Here is a 19,662-nt window from a genome sequence, read left to right as displayed (position 1 = left end):
TATGACCTCCCTGAGCAGGAACACAATCCTGGCAGCGCTGACGCATAGACCTGGTCAGCCTCTGGATAGACTGCTGTGAAGAGCCGCCAGTGAATGTTTTACTTTTTAAACGCTGCAATAACTGTTCTGATTGTGAAACTAACTGATGATCGATCACCAGTACTGTTTGAGATTCTGGGATCAATAAGCTACTAACAACCAAACGAGCAAGATGGTCCGAATGGCCTCCTGTCGTTTGTAAACTTTATGTTCTTATGTATTGGCATAAGAAAATACCTTTTTTTTAAAAACACAAACTCAGCTTCCAATTACTTAGTGTACTGATAATGTAAACAACACCAAGCTACAGAAAGAGAGTCCCAAACTTTAAACGTGGTACTGTTGTTTTATAAGTAAGACCTCAACTTTATTATGAATATGTTGTGTTATGTTTTAAGCAACAAATTACTCGTTCTGTGAAGTCTGGGGATGGTAGGCAGTATTTAGCTTCTGGACAACATTCCATTGTTCTCAAACACTAGCCAACAGTTGTGAAACAAACCGAGGTCCTCGATCAGTAGCCTGTCTCAAAGGAAAGTTCCACCCATTTTGTATAATGATCAACAATTACAAGTTGAGTGTTGTTCATAGAGCTTGCAGGCAGTGGTCCGACTAGATCTACCCCTGTCGGTTCCCAAGTCTTGCTAGTTTTAATATGTTGAAGTTTCTGTACCAGTTGCTGATTTTCGGGCTTAAAAGCTTGACAAATTTTGCACTGCTGGAGATAGGCATGCACATCTTTCCAGACACCCGGCCAATAGGCAATATCTTATTTAGTATTTTATATGTGCCAAGGTGTCCGCTAAGGGGATTATCATAAGTCTGAAGAACAGCTTTTCTTAACTGTTGGGGAATATAGATCTGGTACCAGGTTCCATACCCTGCGATAGACTTTATCCTCAAGTATAATAAACGAAACCGCAGGCTCAGATTTCATTTCAGACTCTTTCATCTCAGTGAGAAGTTTTTGAAAAATCATCTGATATTCTGGATCCTTTACCTGGGCTTCCCAGATATCCATATCGGAAAAAGGAAAAAGTTGAAAACTCTCAGACTTTCTGTTATTGCTGGATTGCACACCCAAAACAACACCTCCTGCAGGAGATAAAGGTGCACGCGACAGAGCATCTGGGACGTTAATCAATTTGCCCTTTCTATATTCTAGAGTAAAATTAAATTCCTGTCATTTTAAAGCCCACCGAATCAGTCGAGTATTTGTCTTAGTCGTATTGAAAACCCACAAGAGAGAAGAATGGTCTGTTACTACAGTTAAGGGTTTGCCTTCCAAGTAGTAACACCAGTGCTCTAAAGCCCACACTACTGCTAAACATTCCAACTCTGTGGTGGTGCCATTCCTTTCCAGGGCTGTGAGAGCTCTGCTCATCATTCACATTTCAGGGGCATTTCATATTCCTTCCTGTTTTCATGGGTACAGTTTCACTTGACTAATTGTTGTGTTTTTTTCCCCCCCATGTTGATGTTTCTCCTGCATTGCTGCTGCTTCACCTGCCTCCACTGGCTACTACAACAATGTTCTTGGAATTCCTCTCTCTTGGGCACTTCGTCATTGTTTACAATATTGGAATGATGTCAATTCAAAGTAGCTGTAAGTATTGAACCATTAAACTAAGCAATCCCTTGTTGATATTGTTAAATTAATGTTACCCCAAAAATATATAACTGTTAAGGTGGTAAATGGAATCTTGCTTATTAACAGGGACTCATTTATTGAAGCGCTAACCCATTTCTTTCCACACCTGGTGAATGCATCTGTTTGGCTACAAAATAAGTTAATGGATGGTGTCTGTTATAAGTGGGTAAAACAGCACATTGTGAGGAAAGATGAATGACCATAAAACTAATGTTTTGTAAGGCAATAGTTGTGCTGAATATGTAACCATGTATATTTGTTTGTATTAATGCTTACACATATTTGTCAAGTCAACATTTAGCTATGCTTTATGCGTGTGATAAGGTGACTGCAGCATCTGTCCTGTGCCAGTCAGCTGTATGAGAAACACATTAGAAAGTTTTGCCTTGTGAGAAAGAAAGCTAAGGTAAAAAAAAACAAAACTAAAACATATTCCATAATGACTTGCTGTTAGGTGATAATGATTTATTTATTTTTTGTTTAGATTGTTTAATTGTACCTTTTTATTTTTCTTTGTGTAAGCAACAGAAAAACCTTGAGGGATATGTGGGTTTTGCAAATCTTCCAAATCAAGTATACAGAAAGTCTGTGAAAAGGGGGTTTGAGTTCACACTGATGGTAGTAGGTAAGTTGTGCTTTCTTTCATCTTTTTTTGGTATTGACAAACTACCAATACAGTATGTGAGCAGTCCTCAGGAAGCAACAGAGTTGGTAATTCTTTGGTATTCAGTAACATTTGAACCTGGGCCTCATAAGATTTTGTATATAGCTGCAACAATTTGATTAGTTTGTTTTATTTAACACATCTAGTAGTTTGCATTTGTTGTGCTGTGTTGTATCCTTGATACATGTGTCCCAGTTTCATTTTTGAAGCTTTTGATTAATATTGCTTTCTTCTTCACCTCTTACTATTGTATACTATCTATTTACTATTGTAACCAGTCTGCTGCTTCATTTACAATCTTCTCTCTGCTCTTTGAAGAAAGCATATTCATGTACACAGATTAAACAAATTCATTCCAGTTACTCTTACCTGATATGTATGGCCATCATTTACTAGGTAATTAAAAAATAAAAGTATAATTGGTATACACAATATGATAAACACTTTTTTTTTCTTGAATTCTACAATATGTCTAAAGAATTCTGAAATGTCATTTTCAAATTGCTAAGAAAAGAAAGCTTTTAAATCTAATTCATTCATTCAGCCAGCACTGAGAGCCAACCAGCTGAGAATTGTACAATGTTACCTGAGCGGGAATTTTCATTACCACTTCCTTCTAATTTCCCCTCAACCCATGGACTTTTAATGAATGAAATTACCACTCTTAAATAATGTGTTGATTTATTTCATTCTTCCATTTTATTGTATTATTTTTTATTTTGTTCATTTCAAACTTTAAAATACATTTTTTATATGCATTCCAAGGCTTATATTTTTCCAATGCTTTGAGTATACTGTTGGCAACTAGTGCAGGGCTGCTAAATTGAGTTTCTTTAAATAAGCTTTATGGTTTATACAGCTGCATACAATTTTCCTGGTCAGCTTTTCGTTTACCAGAACTCTTCTCATGCTTGTTCTAAGCACAAAGCTGGTATGCTTCATGGTTGTCCTTTCAACGTAGGCCTATGTGCTTTGACCCACTTTAAATGTATGCTAGCTGAACAACATGTTGGTTGCCTATACTAACTTGTATTTAGGTTTCTTAATGCATTCTCAAAAGAGCTTTTGAGCACAAAGATTTAGATTGCACAGTCATATTTAGAAATCGGACACATCAAGTTTGGTGTGTGAAGGATTATGTATCATTGTGGCAAAGTGCCCCGCCCCTGTGTGCATTTGTGTGTTCTGTGTTGTATATATGCGTGCGTATGTTAATGTTGGTGTATAGATTGGTACACGGGATATAAACGGGTCTGTGTTTCACGTGTGTTTAAATTGTATATTTGTATTTAGGCATGGGATTGCACATCACGCACGTGCATTTAAAATATAATATGCGAGCACAGGGTTTCACGTAATGAATTCACGTGCTGGGATTCAAGTGAGTAATTAATTAGTAATTGATTCCCAGCACAACAGTATATATAGAGACACGTAGCATGCAGTCGGGGTTGGTGTTCGGTGAGTGGAGAACGGGATTGGAGCGGAGGTAAATGTTAATGAAAAGAGCAAGAATTAGTAGTTGTTTTCACTCACCGTGTTTGTTTGTTTGTCTCTCCGTGCACCGTTTGTTAAGTGTTAGTTCGTTTTGTTTGTCTGTTTATTTTGGCGTCAAGTGCCGTGTCCTGTTTTGTATTCCGTTGCTTAAACCTTTTATTTTGTTATTAAACGCTGAGTGCAGCCATTGCACTCAGCTCATCACAACCACTGTCTGTGTTTGAATTCCTGTCTGGTCTGACGCAACCCACTCTGGCCGTCTTTGTGACAATCATCTATCGTATATGCTCGATAAAGGGCCCAGTCTATACTGTCGCCCGTATTCATATTACCACCCAGTTTTACTGGCAAAAGGTTGATAAGTTTGAGTTTGAAATCCCACACATACAAAAGTGTCTGTTGTAAGTGAAAATAGTAGCGGGGACTATGTTTTAGATGTAGAATATGAAAGTGGCATAATAATAAAAATGCAAAAAACAAAGTAATGTGAACTGGGAACGGAGAGTAAAGTTATTGATCGTTTTGCCAAACCTAAAACAGATGGAAGACCTAAATATCATTGCCAGCGATCGGTTTTCGAGAAGTTCTCAAAATGTAAGTGGGCTGTAAGCTTGTTTTGAAGAATGGTTAAAGCCAGGAAAGAAATGCAAAAGCAGAGTTTAAATCTAACATACGTAGGACTACTGATTTTGCCATTCTGGGGAATAGCAAATTCCCTTTTTCAAAAATAACGATTTCTGTTTCTTCAGTTTTTCCCCACTTTCCCCCAAACACATAGCATTTGAACATAAATATAATGTGAGTTAAAATAAGTAAATTAGTAAATATTACTACAATTCTTTTTTTTTTTTTTTTTTTTTTTTATTAGTGAAGATTTTCAATCAGACTTGTTGCTGTATTAGTAAGTAAAGCACCTGAAGACACTTGCATGTCATAATGTTTATGAACATAATTTTGCTCATTGCTGGCATTAAAATAAGCAGGAAAACTGTTATGAGAATTATTTAGTCTCCCACTAACACTATAGTTCAGTCTACAAATAACGGTGTTTTGAAAGGATCTGTTTAGCTTATTATTGGCATTACAATAACAATAACAAAATATGAAAGAGTTTAGTAACAGTCCAGCAATGTCAAGTGAGTAATCCTATTTACAGTACTCCACAAATGAAGTTTAGCGTTTTACTGGCATTACAATAACCAGGATAAAATATAAAACACTTTGATAAAAAAAAGGCGTGTTGACTGACTCAATGCAGTACAGGTTCACTGCAGTGTGTCACCCGATTTGTAATTTAAATAGCACCCCTTTTAATCTAAATGCATAATGAATCCACCCAATTGTTTCTTTGCTAATTGTGACTTGTTTGTAAAATTTAACAAGAGGTGTGTCTCCAGACAGAATGTCTCTTGTGAAACAAAGGAGTGTAGTGTAGTGACTACATCCTTTACACAGTAAAGCGATCAATTTCCTTTAAGGAATGTACAGCTAGAAAAATAGCTTTGAGCTTGTTTCTTCACCGTTAGATAATATAATTTAAGAAATGGTCAAGTAACATTGCTAATCTATATAAGAACATAAGAAAGTTTACAAACGACAGAAGGCCATTCGGCCAATCTTGCTCGTTTGGTTGTTAGTAGCTTATTGATCCCAGAATCTCATCAAGCAGCTTCTTGAAGGATCCTAGGGTGTCAGCTTCAACAACATTACTGGGGAGTTGGTTCCAGATCCTCACAATTCTCTGTGTAAAAGAGTGGCTCCTATTTTCTGTTCTGCATGCCCCTTTATCTAATCTCCATTTGTGACCCCTGGTCCTTGTTTCTTTTTTTCAGGTCAAAAAAGTCCCCTGGGTCGACATTGTCAATACCTTTTAGAATTTTGAATGCTTGAATCGGATCACAGCGAAGTCTTCTTTGTTCAAGACTGAATAGATTCAATTCTTTTAGCCTGTCTGTATACAACATGCCTTTTAAACCCGGGATAATTCTGGTTGCTTTTCTTTGCACTCTTTCTAGAGCAGCAATATCCTTTTTGTAACGAGGTGACCAGAACTGAACACAATATTCTAGGTGAGGTCTTACTAGTGCATTGTAAAGCTTTAACATTACTTCCCTTGATTTAAATTCAACACTTCTCACAATATATCCGAGCATCTTGTTGGCTTTTTTTATAGCTTCCCCACATTGTCTAGATGAAGACATTTCTGAATCAACATAAACTCCTAGGTCTTTTTCATAGATTCCTTCTTCAATTTCAGTATCTCCCATATAATATTTATAATGCACATTTTTTTTTGCCTGCGTGCAATACTTTACACTTTTCTCTATTAAATATCATTTGCCATGTGTCTGCCCAGTTCTGAATGCTGTCTAGATCATTTTGAATGACCTTTGCTGCTGCAACAGTGTTTGCCACTCCTCCTATTTTTGTGTCGTCTGCAAATTTAACAAGTTTGCTTACTATACCAGAATCTAAATCATTAATGTAGATTAGGAATAGCAGAGGACCTAATACTGATCCCTGTGGTACTCCACTGGTTACCTCGCTCCATTTTGAGGTTTCTCCTCTAATCAGTACTTTCTGTTTTCTACATGTTAACCACTCCCTAATCCATGTACATGCATTTCCTTGAATCCCTACTGCGTTCAGTTTGAGAATGAATCTTTTATGCGGGACTTTGTCAAAAGCTTTCTGGAAATCTAAATAAACCATGTCGTATGCTTTGCAATTATCCATTGTCGATGTTGCGTCCTCAAAACAATCAAGCAGGTTAGTTAGACATGATCTCCCTTTCCTAAAACCATGCCGACTGTCTCCCAGGATACTGTTACCATATAGGTAATTTTCCATTTCGGATCTTAGTATAGTTTCCATAAGTTTACATATAATAGAAGTCAGGCTTATTGGTCTGTAGTTACCTGGTTCGGTTTTGTCTCCCTTTTTTGTGGATCGGTATTACGTTTACAATTTTCCAGTCTGTCGGTACAACCCCTGTGTCAAGAGACTGTTGCATGATCTTGGTTAGCAGTTTGTAAATAACTTCTTTAATTTCTTTGAGTACTATTGGGAGGATCTCATCCGGCCCAGGGGATTTGTTTATTTTAAGAGCTCCTAGTCCCTTAAATAAAGTTATTTAAAACTGGATAGGAACAGGTCGACATGTTGTCTGTATCCTCCTTTGTAAAAAAAAACCTGTGAAAAGTAATCATTTAATATATTTGCTTTTTTTTTTTCTTTGTCTATGATTTTGCTATTTGTGTCTCTTAGACATTTAACCTCCTCTTTTGAATGTTCTCTTGCTGTTAATATTGGAAAAACATTTTGGAATTGGTTTTAGCCCCCTTAGCAATGTTCATTTCTATCTCTCTCTTGGCCTTTCTAACTTCCTTTTTGACTTGCGTTTGCAGTTCCAAGTACTCTTTCTGTGTACTTTTCTGTGGATGTTTTCTCTATTTTACTCCAATCTACTTCATAGTTTGCTTTTCTAAAATTGTAAACCTTAGCTTTAGTCATTACGTTTTGGGTTTTAAAAATCACTTCAAATGTAGCTTTATTAAATGCAGGTAGAGTGGAAATAAATGAACTAAACAATAATAAAACAGTGTTCGAAAATTATATTGCCCGACATGCCCAGGGCATGTACAAATTTCTGTGGAGCATGTAAAAAAATTGCTTGCATACCCGAGTCGGGCACCTATAATTTTTCAATGCCCTAAAACAAAAGCAAGCGATTACTTTTAATACAGATTTAAAAGTTGTTTTTTTTTTTTTCACAGTACAACAGGTTGAAAAGGCACTGCATATCAGCAGGACACTCAGTACAGCATCTCCAGCCCCACCCCACCCCCTGTTCACTGTATTTTTCACATACCTCTTCATAGTCGTGCATACCGATAAATCATCACCAAACTCCTCAATAATGCGATCCAAGTCATTATTACTATAACATCTTAAAAAGCTCTGCAAATGTCTGTGATATTCTTTGAGCGCTGGATGCAGAACAGCTATCTTGTTTGTTTATGCCGTGTTATCTGTGGTGCTGGGGCTATGTGTATTGCCCCTTTTTTTTCGACTTCTCTTGGCTCTTATCGGTCTCACTCGGCCATTGAATGGTTTTCTCTGCTTTTTCCTGAGAAAAAACGACTAGAGACCTGTCTCTTACGTCTTTTTGATGATGTCAGACAGGGTCCGACATCGGACCGGAAAGGGAAAATTGTAATGTCGGACCTGGTCTGACATAGGACCGCAAAGGGTTAATGATCCTTTCTTTTTACTCCACCAAATGTTGTGTTGCACACTTAAAATATTTGAACTCAAAGTTTGTGTTGAAAGAGTCGTTCTTTTTATTTCTGACACTAAAACAGTAAGGAGAAATACAAGTAAATACTGCACTCTTATTACTGCGTCTTCCAATGAATGCTATTACAATGTGCGCGTGTATTTTACTTTCACTTTCATATGTGTTGTCTTTTTCAAGTAATACAAAAACAGTAACAGTATTTGTACATCTCTATTGATAACCAATTTAATTTCCAATCAATACTCTGCAAACATAGTAAACCAGGTATATTTTTTTGAATGTATAGTTAGAAAAATGTTTGTTTGTTTGCCAGATATCCATGATGTAATTAAGAAGTAGAGATGGTATAACAATGCTAATTACAGCTTTAAAGGAAGTAGAGAGGACAGAAATAAACGTCAAAAAACGTTATATAGCTTACTAAAGTAGGTTATTTTGAAAAAAAAGTGCAAAATTTCATTTTATACAACACTCCATTCACTTACCTAAATAAACAGATTACCGCAGCCTTGTTTCTTAACAGTAAAACAAACATGGTCATGCAAACCCTTACATGCTTCTTTCTCTTGCTGTTTAAATCTGAATTGATTTAGTATGTGCTTCTCACAATGATATCACTTATTTTAATTATAAAACTTTAAGGTCTACAGAAAATATATATTTATATTAATCTGATTAAATAAACTCTGGTGTGTATCCACTTTCTGTCATGCAGATCAGTACTGCTGGTTCAATCTGACCAAATCCCACTAAATTCACTTCTGTAGGCTATAATTAGGGCTTGAATTTTTGGGGGTTTATTTTTTGTTTAGTTCGGGAGGAGGGGAGTCAGTTTTTATTATTTGGCAAAGTCTTATTTTCGGTTATTAAAAATAAACACTACTCAAACACACCTTTTGTTGTGTGTGTGTGTTTTTTTTTTTTTTTTTTTTTTGCTTTGCTTTGCTTTGTTTTTTTCAGCCGAACCCAATCACAAGTCACTCTAACAAGTGTATTCTATTACGTAGGTCCACAAAAATTAATGATTGGTCAGTATCAATGTCTTTGCATGCACTGCCCGCCTTCTAAAAGCCTTTTTCTTTATGTAGAAAGAGCGTAGTGAATAATTGACATTATTTAAAATATATTGCCAAAATTTAAAAATACAAACAAAATTTTCTAATTAGGTCTTCAGGGGTGTTTTTTTTCTGGTTATTATCAGTTAAAACTGAACACTTCAAGCCCTAGCTATAAGTCACAAAAAAAAGCTCCACAAAAAATTACCAACTTTTCACATGGTAGACTTCCTTTTTCAGTCTTGTTAAATCTGAAAGAAATCAAAATGGGCTTATGTTGATTTGTTTAAGAATGGTACTTTCTTGGTACTGTTCAAGTATTTACACATCTGATCTCTTTCTAAACCTCTTGCCAGAAGCCAAGCCTTCAAAAATGATGATAATGAAAGATTGCATAGTTCTAAATATTTGAAGTGATTATTCGTCACCCTCCCTCAACCAGCTAATCCAATTTAGTATCTTCCTGACAAGCAGCATCTTGTAATGTTGCATCAGTGAAAATAAATTCAGTCTATTCATGCTGACTTGAGAGGCTGGATAAGCCTGCTAAACAACTTTATTTTTAAATAAAGAAATAATGCAAGGCATTTATCGTACCGTACCACAATCTGATTTGAGGTCATAGTGTCCAGTGTGGCAGACTAGGGGGAAGAGGAGAGAAATGTAGTCCATGAGGGGGATAAAGGACTACTCCCCACGTTCTAACTACACCTTTTCACTCCCGTTTCTCACTACATCGGACGGTTAAGCTGTTTTCCGATCACAAAATACTTTTTACATGTTATTTCACAAAAGGTTTAAATAGTACCTTGTTCTTTTACCAACAGCCTCTTGCCTTCACACAGACTGCCCTGAATAAAAATTTTTTGCTGTTAAATACCTGTCTGCTAATCACAGGCAGGTGGCATTCATTATTAACTATTGGCGCCAGGTGTACCTCATCCTGGCTCCCTCCCATGGCATTCTGGGGGATGTATTGTTACTTGATTAATAGAAGCTAGACTAGTATTTTGAACACGGCAATAAAAGAAATGATTTGCCACATTGATGGATATTTTTCATAAATACACTGGTTAAGTAAGTAAAGTTATGCCGGACGCCCACAGAGTGGCCGGTGTGAAAGTCTCTGTGAATGTTACGCTGGACACTGACGCTTTGATGTAATGCGCTAGTTGTGAGAGGACTTTGAAGTGATCATGTATGAAAAAAAAACAATTAGGTTCAGATTTTAAAGTCGGTGCAATAAGTAATAAACAAAAATACAGTAATTGCAGACATCATTGTGTATTAAAAATGCAGTTAACAGTTTTGTTTGTGTTGAGTGACACCCAGCCAACAAGCAAGCAAGTGAGAAAGCCTGTCTTTCTCTGGTGGTGAGAACAAACAAAGGCTTGGCATTTCAAATGTAAAAGTAGAGTGTCATTATTGTAAACATCGTTACATACTAGTGTGTATAAAAACATGTAAGTAAGCAGTTTTCTACATTTTTGTAGTTTTACTTTACAGAAAAAAATACATTCAATCTGCAGTATAACAATAAATGCGTTTCAAAGTGGTTAACAGTGTGCAGGTGATCAATAAACAGACAGACAATGATAATCCAGATGCAATGGTGTTTTATTTTGTAATCCAATTGCCTGATGGCGAACAGCAGTAAATAACAGTGTTAACAGGCAACACAGCAGCGTGTATTGCTCTGTTTTAATCCACGGTTTGGTCCCAAAATAATAAAAATGTTCTTTTTCACCCAGACGTAACACAGACACAAACACGTCCAAAGTGGGTGCTCTAGTGCTCGTAGTGAAATTATAGTTCTTTAGTGCTACAAAGTGCAGTGATGTTGTCCGGGTTTACAGCTGGCCTTTGGCGACAGCTCTGGATCGTGTCAGCCGTCTAAATAACAAACGACACGACAAAACACTCACGGTTCACAATACAGTTCTCCTTTTGGTCTAGCATGAACCATAGCGAAGGAACAGATCACATCACTACGTCCCCTTAAATACCATCAATCATGACCCCTTGGTTAACAAGTGCAACCGCTCCTCCAATCCGCAGCTGCCACATCGTTTCCCTTCCTGGTCGATGATTTGGTGTACTGTAGCTCCGCCCCCTTTCTAGATGGCAGACTTCTGCCTAACCCTGGTAATAAACTGTCGGGCCATCCAGTCCAGGGTACTCTGTTCCCTTTACACAGCGTCCTCACAGGTCGGGAGGGAGATCTAACACCAAGAATCATTCGATCTCTGTCACAGTAAGTAAATGTGGATATTGACAAAAATAATTAATTCAGCTGTAATAAGTTCTTTGAGCCTATTTGTAGTGTCTACTGCCACAATATAGGGATTATTTTGCAGTTGTGGAAGGATACATTCAATAAAAAATACTTTTATAGTTTTAAAATCTTATTGTTTTTTGTTTCTTTTTACAAAATAAGCAGAGTAATTTTATAAACATAACCCACAACAGGATCTGTGGTAAGACATGGAAAAACTTCTCGTAACAAGTGTCCATGCAAAGTTCAATCTAATTTGCGCAAATTTGTTCCTTATCCCAACTAATCGGAGGCCAAAACTCATGCAAAAGTAGGCCACAATGGCAAAGATCGGGACACCTCCAAGCACTTGAATGCCCATACCAAGTTTAATCAAACTGAATGAGTGATTCTCAAAATATACTGTAGTTAAAACAAACATACAAGCATAACCCCTGTATCCCTGTCACCGTGGAGAAGTGTAAATTGAAATGTTACTGAAGCTAATGAGGTAGCAAAATGAATTTTAAAAACACCCTGTGACGGGGTGCCCACCCCTTATGTATATGTTTTCATGTGTAATTATTATTATTATTATTATTATTAGTAGTAGTATTATTATTAGTGTTATTGTTGTGTGTCTGTGCGCGCGGGCGGACAGTTCCCGTCTGCCATTATTATGTCTCATCTGAGACCGGTGAAAAGCCAGTCTTATAAAGTATAGCTGGCGTGGATGGGGTTAAATCCCCAACCAGATTAAAGAGCATGGGAATGTGGATGGAATCTTAAGGTCATTCTTTAATGGGTAATTAAGGCTCCAGCCACAAAATATAAAAGACCCGCTCAGAGCGGAGGAGAGCGTAGAGGGCGTAAGAGAAAGGCAACAGTATTGAGAGAGAGAGAGAATGCTACCATTGAAAGGTACTCATTTGACTAACGGCCTTATTAGATGTGTTTATTTTGCTTTGGCCAATGTGCCCTTGTTTTGTGTTTTTGTTTAAATCCTTTTGTTTTATAATTTAATAAATTAATGCAGATGTATACATTTTAGCAATATAACAATAATCTAATACATTTTAGCAATATAACAATAAGATATAGATAGGAAAAAAATTATCTTTATTATTATTATTTATTTATTTCTTAGCAGACGCCCTTATCCAGGGCGACTTACAATCGTAAGCAAATACATTTCAAGTGTTACAATACAAGTAATACAATAAGAGCAAGAAATACAATAATACAATAATGATCTTATTTATTTTTTTTATTTTTTTTTGGGGGGGGGGGGGGGGGGGCTTTCTAAGCTGATACATAAGAGTGAATCAGTACAAAGGCTTAGACCAAACTAAATTTATTTTTGTTGATGTGTTAACTCCTTTGAAATGCAGCTCTATTTGTGCTATGTGAAGATCTCCCCAGCAAGTACATCAGAGATGGAGTGTCTCTGTCAAATGAATGTCTGTGCCAGCTTGGTACAGTGTCATAGTGGTGCCATTGTACTTTCAAGGGTCAGTGTAGCTAAATGCAGAAAATACTGGGGTGAAAAACTTATCAGAGATAAATAGAGAGCCCAAACCATTTTCTGATACAAACACACAATACTTTTATTTGTGAGATTTAAGGAATTGTCTCCTGTTATCTGATATTCAGTCTGGTAAATTAGGGTGTGCTAATGTCAGAGTAGATTCAGATATTTTGTTCAGCATGTATTGAATCTTAAATGGTCAGCATTGTTTTTCATAATCCATATTCATAGAAAAAGTGCCATGTTATTGCTTTTTAATAGACCTGCAAGTTGTGTGACAGCCAATCCGTTACACTTGATTTAGTGTTAATATTCCTCTGTTGATCTGTCAAATCAGCAGCTTTTAGAAGTAATTTGAGCCTACCAACTGTGCAATCAAATCGTTCTAGGAGACCATACTACAAAGATGTTGGAGTGATGTAGCTTTCTGAGGATTTTGCAACAGTTAATAAGAATGTGCAAGTAAGAATATTAAATATTGTTGTTCACAATAAAATGTGATGGATATCTTTTCAATAAACATGACTAAAATACATATATTGAACTTTTTAGTCTGATACAGTGTTGCACTGAGAGGATTACGTTTTCCCAGCTTGACTTTTTATGAACTATTAAATGTTTTGAATTGTGGTTAACCTTTAACCTACATCTAACTGGTACAGCAACAAAGCATTTAATGAACATTTTACTATTGTCGTCCCTTTTGTGCTGTTAGTGATTTGGGTGATAAACGGAATGCTCTCATACACTTATGCTTGCTATTTCTTAATTTGAAGATGTATTCATTTCAGGATGCCATTTGTTTTTGCTGCTTTCCATGAATGCTTACAAGAATGCATAGAATGTTGGTGCATGAGAACTTTAAGTTGACCCCCCCCACCCCTCCCCCTTTACATGAAGTGGCATCAGAATTTTAGAGAATAGTTTTGTACGTTCAGATATTCGCTCATAATTTAAATATTCTTTCAGATATTCATTCGTTTTTCAAAAAGTAATAAAAGCCATTATGTTGATCTGAACGCAGGCAGAGACAGCAGAGCGGCAGGGGGCGTGGCCGTGACCCCTATGTGTGTGTGTCTTTATTTTACAAGCAAGACCTTACAATTTGTAACACGTTAAAATAGAAAAATATCCCAAGAGTAAAGAATAAATTGTGTAGGACTTACTTTACCCCAGTGAATTAATTACAAAGGATGCCAAATAACGATTCAAATTAAACGTTGTTTTGTTTATTCCCGAAATAAATAGTACATAAAGTTGACAATGCATTTTATTTATTTTCTTTTTTCATTCCTTGCCATTGCCGTGTCTTCACAGTAAACTGTGGCCATAGACACATTTTCATGAAGTAATAACATGATGTAGCTGAACAAGCAAAAGAAAACTGAAATTTAATTTTAAACACTTCAAATAAAACAAATGTGGAAATGGCGTAAAGTGTGAAGGGGGAAAAAAACTTGTTTATTACATTCTACATAAGTCACAACAAAATATGTATAATATGTACAGTCTATATAAAAATCACTACACTACAATAACAAGTGAGGTATTTCAGTCCCTTGAGATTCTGTCTCGCTGTAACGCGGCACAACGCAATTTTTATATGTTCTGTAATTTTGTTATATAAATATCTCCAGAGTAACACCTTCTGTAGGTTTTTAGTAGAAGGAGATGGAAAAAGTGATAGTCAAGGGAGACTGGAAGAGGAAGGAATGTGGAGATCAGATTTAGAGAGGTTAAGTTTGAGGTGGTGAGAATGCATCCAAGTTGAGATTGCTGAGAGACATTCTGAGATGCGGGAGGAGATGTGGGCAACATCATTATAAAGGTGATAGGAGAAGCCAAAAGAAGAGATGAGAGTACCTAGCAAGTGGGTGTAAAGCGGGAACAGAGGGGGTCCCAGGACAGGTTCTTGAGGTACACCGATACATTGCATTCTTGTATCTATTTACAATATGCGATTGGGCTGAATTATTAAAGTTTCTACAGAAACTTGCGTTTGCATAAATTGACTTATTTCGGTGCACACTTAATAACACTTTAATTTTTAGTATGCTGCTTATTTCTTCACATTTAATACACTGTAGTATAAGTAGGGTCCCCCCAAGCTAGTGTATTTGTAAATCTTTTATTTTTTTAATGTTGTAAATGAAATTGAACCTCAGAATGCCAGACACACTGCATCCTTTGGTAACAGATGGTTGTCTACTGTCCAGTGTTTAGAAACTGGATTTTGGAGGCATTTCCGGCTTCTGCCCCCTGGCTATGGGGATTTGGAGATAATGCTTTGCAGGTGTTTGTGTTAGAATCAGAAAACTGAGGGAGGGGACATTTTCTCTTGAGAGGTGAAAGAACAGTTAGTCTGTACAGACATCAAATCTACTGATCATTCTTTAAGACTTTCTGCAAACGTTGTAATTGTGTGGTGGATGTGTGACCACCGATTTCACCTGTGACCCAGTCAAACAAGGCTAATTGATGTAACGAGAATGAAAAGGGGAAGCATGAACATGTGAACTGCTCCTTTTTTTGTTAATTTCATTCCATTCCAGTACAAGACAAGGGTTCAATAAATAAATAAATAAATACATAAAATATTTTGTACAGATAAATTTACAACTGTAAATAATTAATGGATCTGAAAAACAAAGTAACTCGGAATGATCCACATTGGATTTGAACGAGATGATATCAGATCTCGTTGAGATCAGATCATAAAACTGTACTGTTGGTGTTTAAATGTATTCAAGACTGCTTTCATTATTTCAAATGGATTGTTTTCTCCCATATGTGGACACCAGAACAGTGTGATCAAGCATTCATTTAATATACTATCTCTACAATCGGGAAGGAGAATGTGTGAATAAAATGTGTTAAAACTAATTTGTTTGTTTTTAAGGTGAATCTGGGCTTGGAAAGTCAACATTGATCAACTCCTTGTTTCTGACGGACTTGTACTCAACAGAATATCCTGGTCCCTCACACAGAATCAAAAAGACTGTACAGGTAAATGCAACTTAACTTCAAGCCGCAATAAGCGGCCCAAAGAGCACTGAGGAAATATGTATTGATCTTGTTAGTTCACCTATACCTAATTGTCATTCAGTTTGATTTGCCTTTTGAAACTATATATATATATATATATATATATATATATATATATATATATATATATATATATATATATAAAATTCTCTCTCTCTCTCTCTCCTCGCTCTCTCTCTCTCTCTCTATATATATATATATATATATATATATATATATATATATATATATATATATATAATCTATTGCTGACTGCATTGTTGACTGTCATATTTGGTCTTGGTAATTTTTTTTTTGTTTTAATATCTGTCAGCCAGTATTTTGCTGTTGCAAGATGGAAATATGGCGTCTGTTAAACAGCTGCAAATGTTCCCATTTGTAGCATGTTTCTTTATAACAATCTGTACTGTTGATAGGAAATTTACATTTGGACAGGCTCCATAACAAACTCTCAATAGTGCATTTAGCAAAGGATTTCATTGCAATTTTTCATACAGAAGCTGCCACGATGAATGTCAAATGTATAGGAGACAGTAAGCAGTGTTCAGCAGTACAGGACTGTACAATAATACTCTGCCTTTTATGTTGTATCTAAAGTTACTAAAGCAACTCTGATGTCATTGCCATGAATCCATCTGGTTTTGCACTAAAACAGACCTTCCAGGGGAACATCTGTTGTGGTGCTATATTTAATATGCTTTCTGAATTAGATATTTATCAATGTTTTAATTTAACAAGATATTCTGCACCCAATACACTTTTTTAAATTTCTAGTTACATAATCCAGAATGGTTACATTGCACAAAGCAAGGCATCAAGGAATATCTTTTTTCAGTTTCATCTCCTACAGGTGAAAGCATCTCCTAAAATGGGATCTCTGTGGCACCTTTTAAAACAGAGTTGAAGTTTTGTTTTATATCAAAACATTTCATACCTTTCTTGAAAGGAGGTCCAAGTGATCCATCTGTCGCAGTTTACTAGATTTTAGCCTGATATCCATGTTGGCATGATTTACAAGTCACATCCTGCGCAGAGGTGGAAAAACATAAGGGGTTCCCAGTTGTGCAGCTCTCTGTCTCAATAAGTCCAGCAGGTCTTGCCAGACAAATTATGCAAAGGACTGCTGAATGCTGACAGCACAGGATTGTGGAGTTGATTGATTCTTTGCCCAGTATTAACAGTGTTGTATGCTCTACCTAATGGCAGGGTATTGCTGTCTGTCCAGTAGTACAGTAAGTGTGCGCTACGTGTGTCATTCAACACTGTTACTGTCTACTTCTAGCACTGGTTAGTTCTGTGCTTAATGGAATGACCATTGTTTATGTTAATTGGTATATTCTGATGGCTGGTATAAATGTAGTAATTGTAGTAATGTAGTAATTACTTACATTTTATAGTAGTTGTCCACTTTACAGTAGACAGCCCTAAAAAGTAAAAATGTGATTTCTAAGATTTAGAATACCTTGTGGTTAAATGGCTAGTGCTTTTTACAAGGACTGTAAAAAGTACATTATTCCCTTCAAAGGTATTCATTTTTTTTTTCAGTGGCTTTACATGTACCTTCATAGATCACTGCTGTAAGTGATAATGTTAGATGAGAATATACATAAATCTCCTGTATTGAGCAATGTTTTCAAATGTGTAATTACCTTTTGGTTTCTATCAGATTTGTGGAGGTGTAATCCTGCCTGGGGTGTGATCTTACATTAGTAATTTGTGTAAGAATATTTTTCCGTGATTTCGACACTTGCACGAGTCATCAAAGATATCTAGTCCTATTTTCAGTTTTGGGAGTTTTCTAGCACGGATGTCTAGGTTATATATTGGGCTAAAGACTGTTGCAAGGTTTTCTTTGTAGGTATTGTGATGAAAAGCGTTAGGACAGATTGACATCATTTCAGCCAATTTAAAATTAGTGGCAAATATGGAGAAGTGCCAAAGTTCTATTATCGCACTGTAAGATATAATACATAAAAGCTATACATAGTACATTTTGACTATACATATGCAAAAAAAAAGCCATGTATTCCTGTTTTAATTATTATTAGTGTAGCGTGCACGGGGGTAGAGGTCAGGGCTGCAACAGTTGCGATGGTGACCAAATGTTTGTGAGTACTCTTGTGTGAAAACGTAGCTTAAAATGAACAGTCCCATTGAAGAAATTTAGAACAAGAACAGCGAAAAATAAAAATACACTTAAGGTTTGTGTGTTGGACACGCGCCATTAACAAAATGCTGTGAAAATGAAGAAAATAATTTTAATGAAGGGCTTTAATGCAGCAAAAAGCTCAATAATTAAACAAAAAAGAAAGTGAAAAGGTAACCGTATCAAGCTGAAAACAGTGTTCTTTGTGAACTCCAGTCAATTTATATTTTGCCAGTCAAACGAGAGTCAGCATGAACAGATTTATTTAGTCTGTTGCATCTTCTTAGCAGCCACAACTATCCCATATATATTAGATGCGGTTACATTGTTTACCATCAGGAGTTTAAGGATGATTTAATTGTGCAGCAGGTTCCCTAGTTAGATAATTAGCTGATAATATCTCGTCAGCCAAAGAAGCATGCACGGTAATTTAGGATGTTACCATAACGAAAAACAGTACGTAGCTGAGTTTTGGACTAAAGCAGGGTCAGATGTTACAAGGAAAACAAAGTTTATTTCTCAAACTGACCATGTTAAGATGAAAGCAGAACACATAGACATAATTGGGAATGAATAAGTGTACTGTTGGGGGGGGGGGAAAAAAAAAAAAAAACATTGAGGGAATTAAAAATGAAATGCACTGCATAGTCACTAAATTTAGCTCTCAGATTGTGCTAATGAAAATATCTAAAATGTATTGAAATAATAGAAATAACTCAAACTTGTTTTCACTGAAAAATAAATGGTAGCATGTAATCATAAGAGCTGTCTGTGTTACATGGTGTAAGATCAGGACTTCACTAACACTGAGCATGGGAGCTGCAACATGCTATTTCCCATACACAATTAAGGTGTGGTCACCAATTCCATACACATTTTCAGCCAGTCTTGCATTGCAGGAGCCTTGATGCTCAAAGTTTTTCTTCTTGTTGCTCTTGCCTTCCTGTGAGCAGTGCTGAAATACAGCTCCTTCATTGCACTAATGGAGTACATTGTCAGACACTATAAGCAGACCACTGCTAGTCTAGCACATGCTTGAACCATGCAAAACTGTAACACAATGCACCATTTCTACCCCTTTTTTCAAACACTTCCCACTGGGAAACCTCCCTCCCGCACACTCCCCTCTCGGTGCTACGCATCTCGATGAGATGGATCCCCCCTACTACCTTGGAAGTGTCACGTACTTTAAAACTAATTGAAAACCCTGGTTATACTGTGCTTGGAATATGTATCCTATATCTTTTAAATGAATGCATGTTTGCATTTCAAGAGTTAGGGTTCCCACATGTTCATTTTGTTTATGTAGGGGATACAGGAAGTGAAAATTAGAGAGAAATGTGAGAGACTTTTAAACTAGACTAAAACAGCTAGGTGCACTGTCCCTTTTGCTCTGTACACCTCCTAATAGTGTCTACTCTCCCAATAAAGGCTTTTGAATCCACTTATTGTGTATCAACAATTAATACACAAGCCTTACACA

At 36.3% G+C, this 19,662-nt stretch overlaps 1 protein-coding gene across 1 annotated transcript in view; it reads left to right on the top strand.

The window, feature by feature from the left end:
* Positions 1-2,206: 2,206 nt before the first annotated feature.
* Positions 2,207-19,662, top strand: part of LOC117400227 (septin-7) — a gene marked incomplete at its 5' end in the record, with an annotated part of 41,347 nt that continues 23,891 nt past the window's right edge. The window contains 2 exons of the mRNA XM_033999839.3: positions 2,207-2,315; positions 15,888-15,994. Of these exons, the coding sequence (XP_033855730.2) occupies positions 2,207-2,315; positions 15,888-15,994 (216 nt within the window). The remainder of the gene's footprint in view (positions 2,316-15,887; positions 15,995-19,662) is intronic.

Source organism: Acipenser ruthenus, chromosome 4 (assembly GCF_902713425.1).
Source record: "Acipenser ruthenus chromosome 4, fAciRut3.2 maternal haplotype, whole genome shotgun sequence".
In the NCBI taxonomy this organism is placed as follows: Eukaryota; Metazoa; Chordata; class Actinopteri; order Acipenseriformes; family Acipenseridae; genus Acipenser; species Acipenser ruthenus.
The sequence above is the reverse complement of the archived record's forward strand: the minus strand, read 5'-3'. Positions and strand labels throughout refer to the sequence as shown.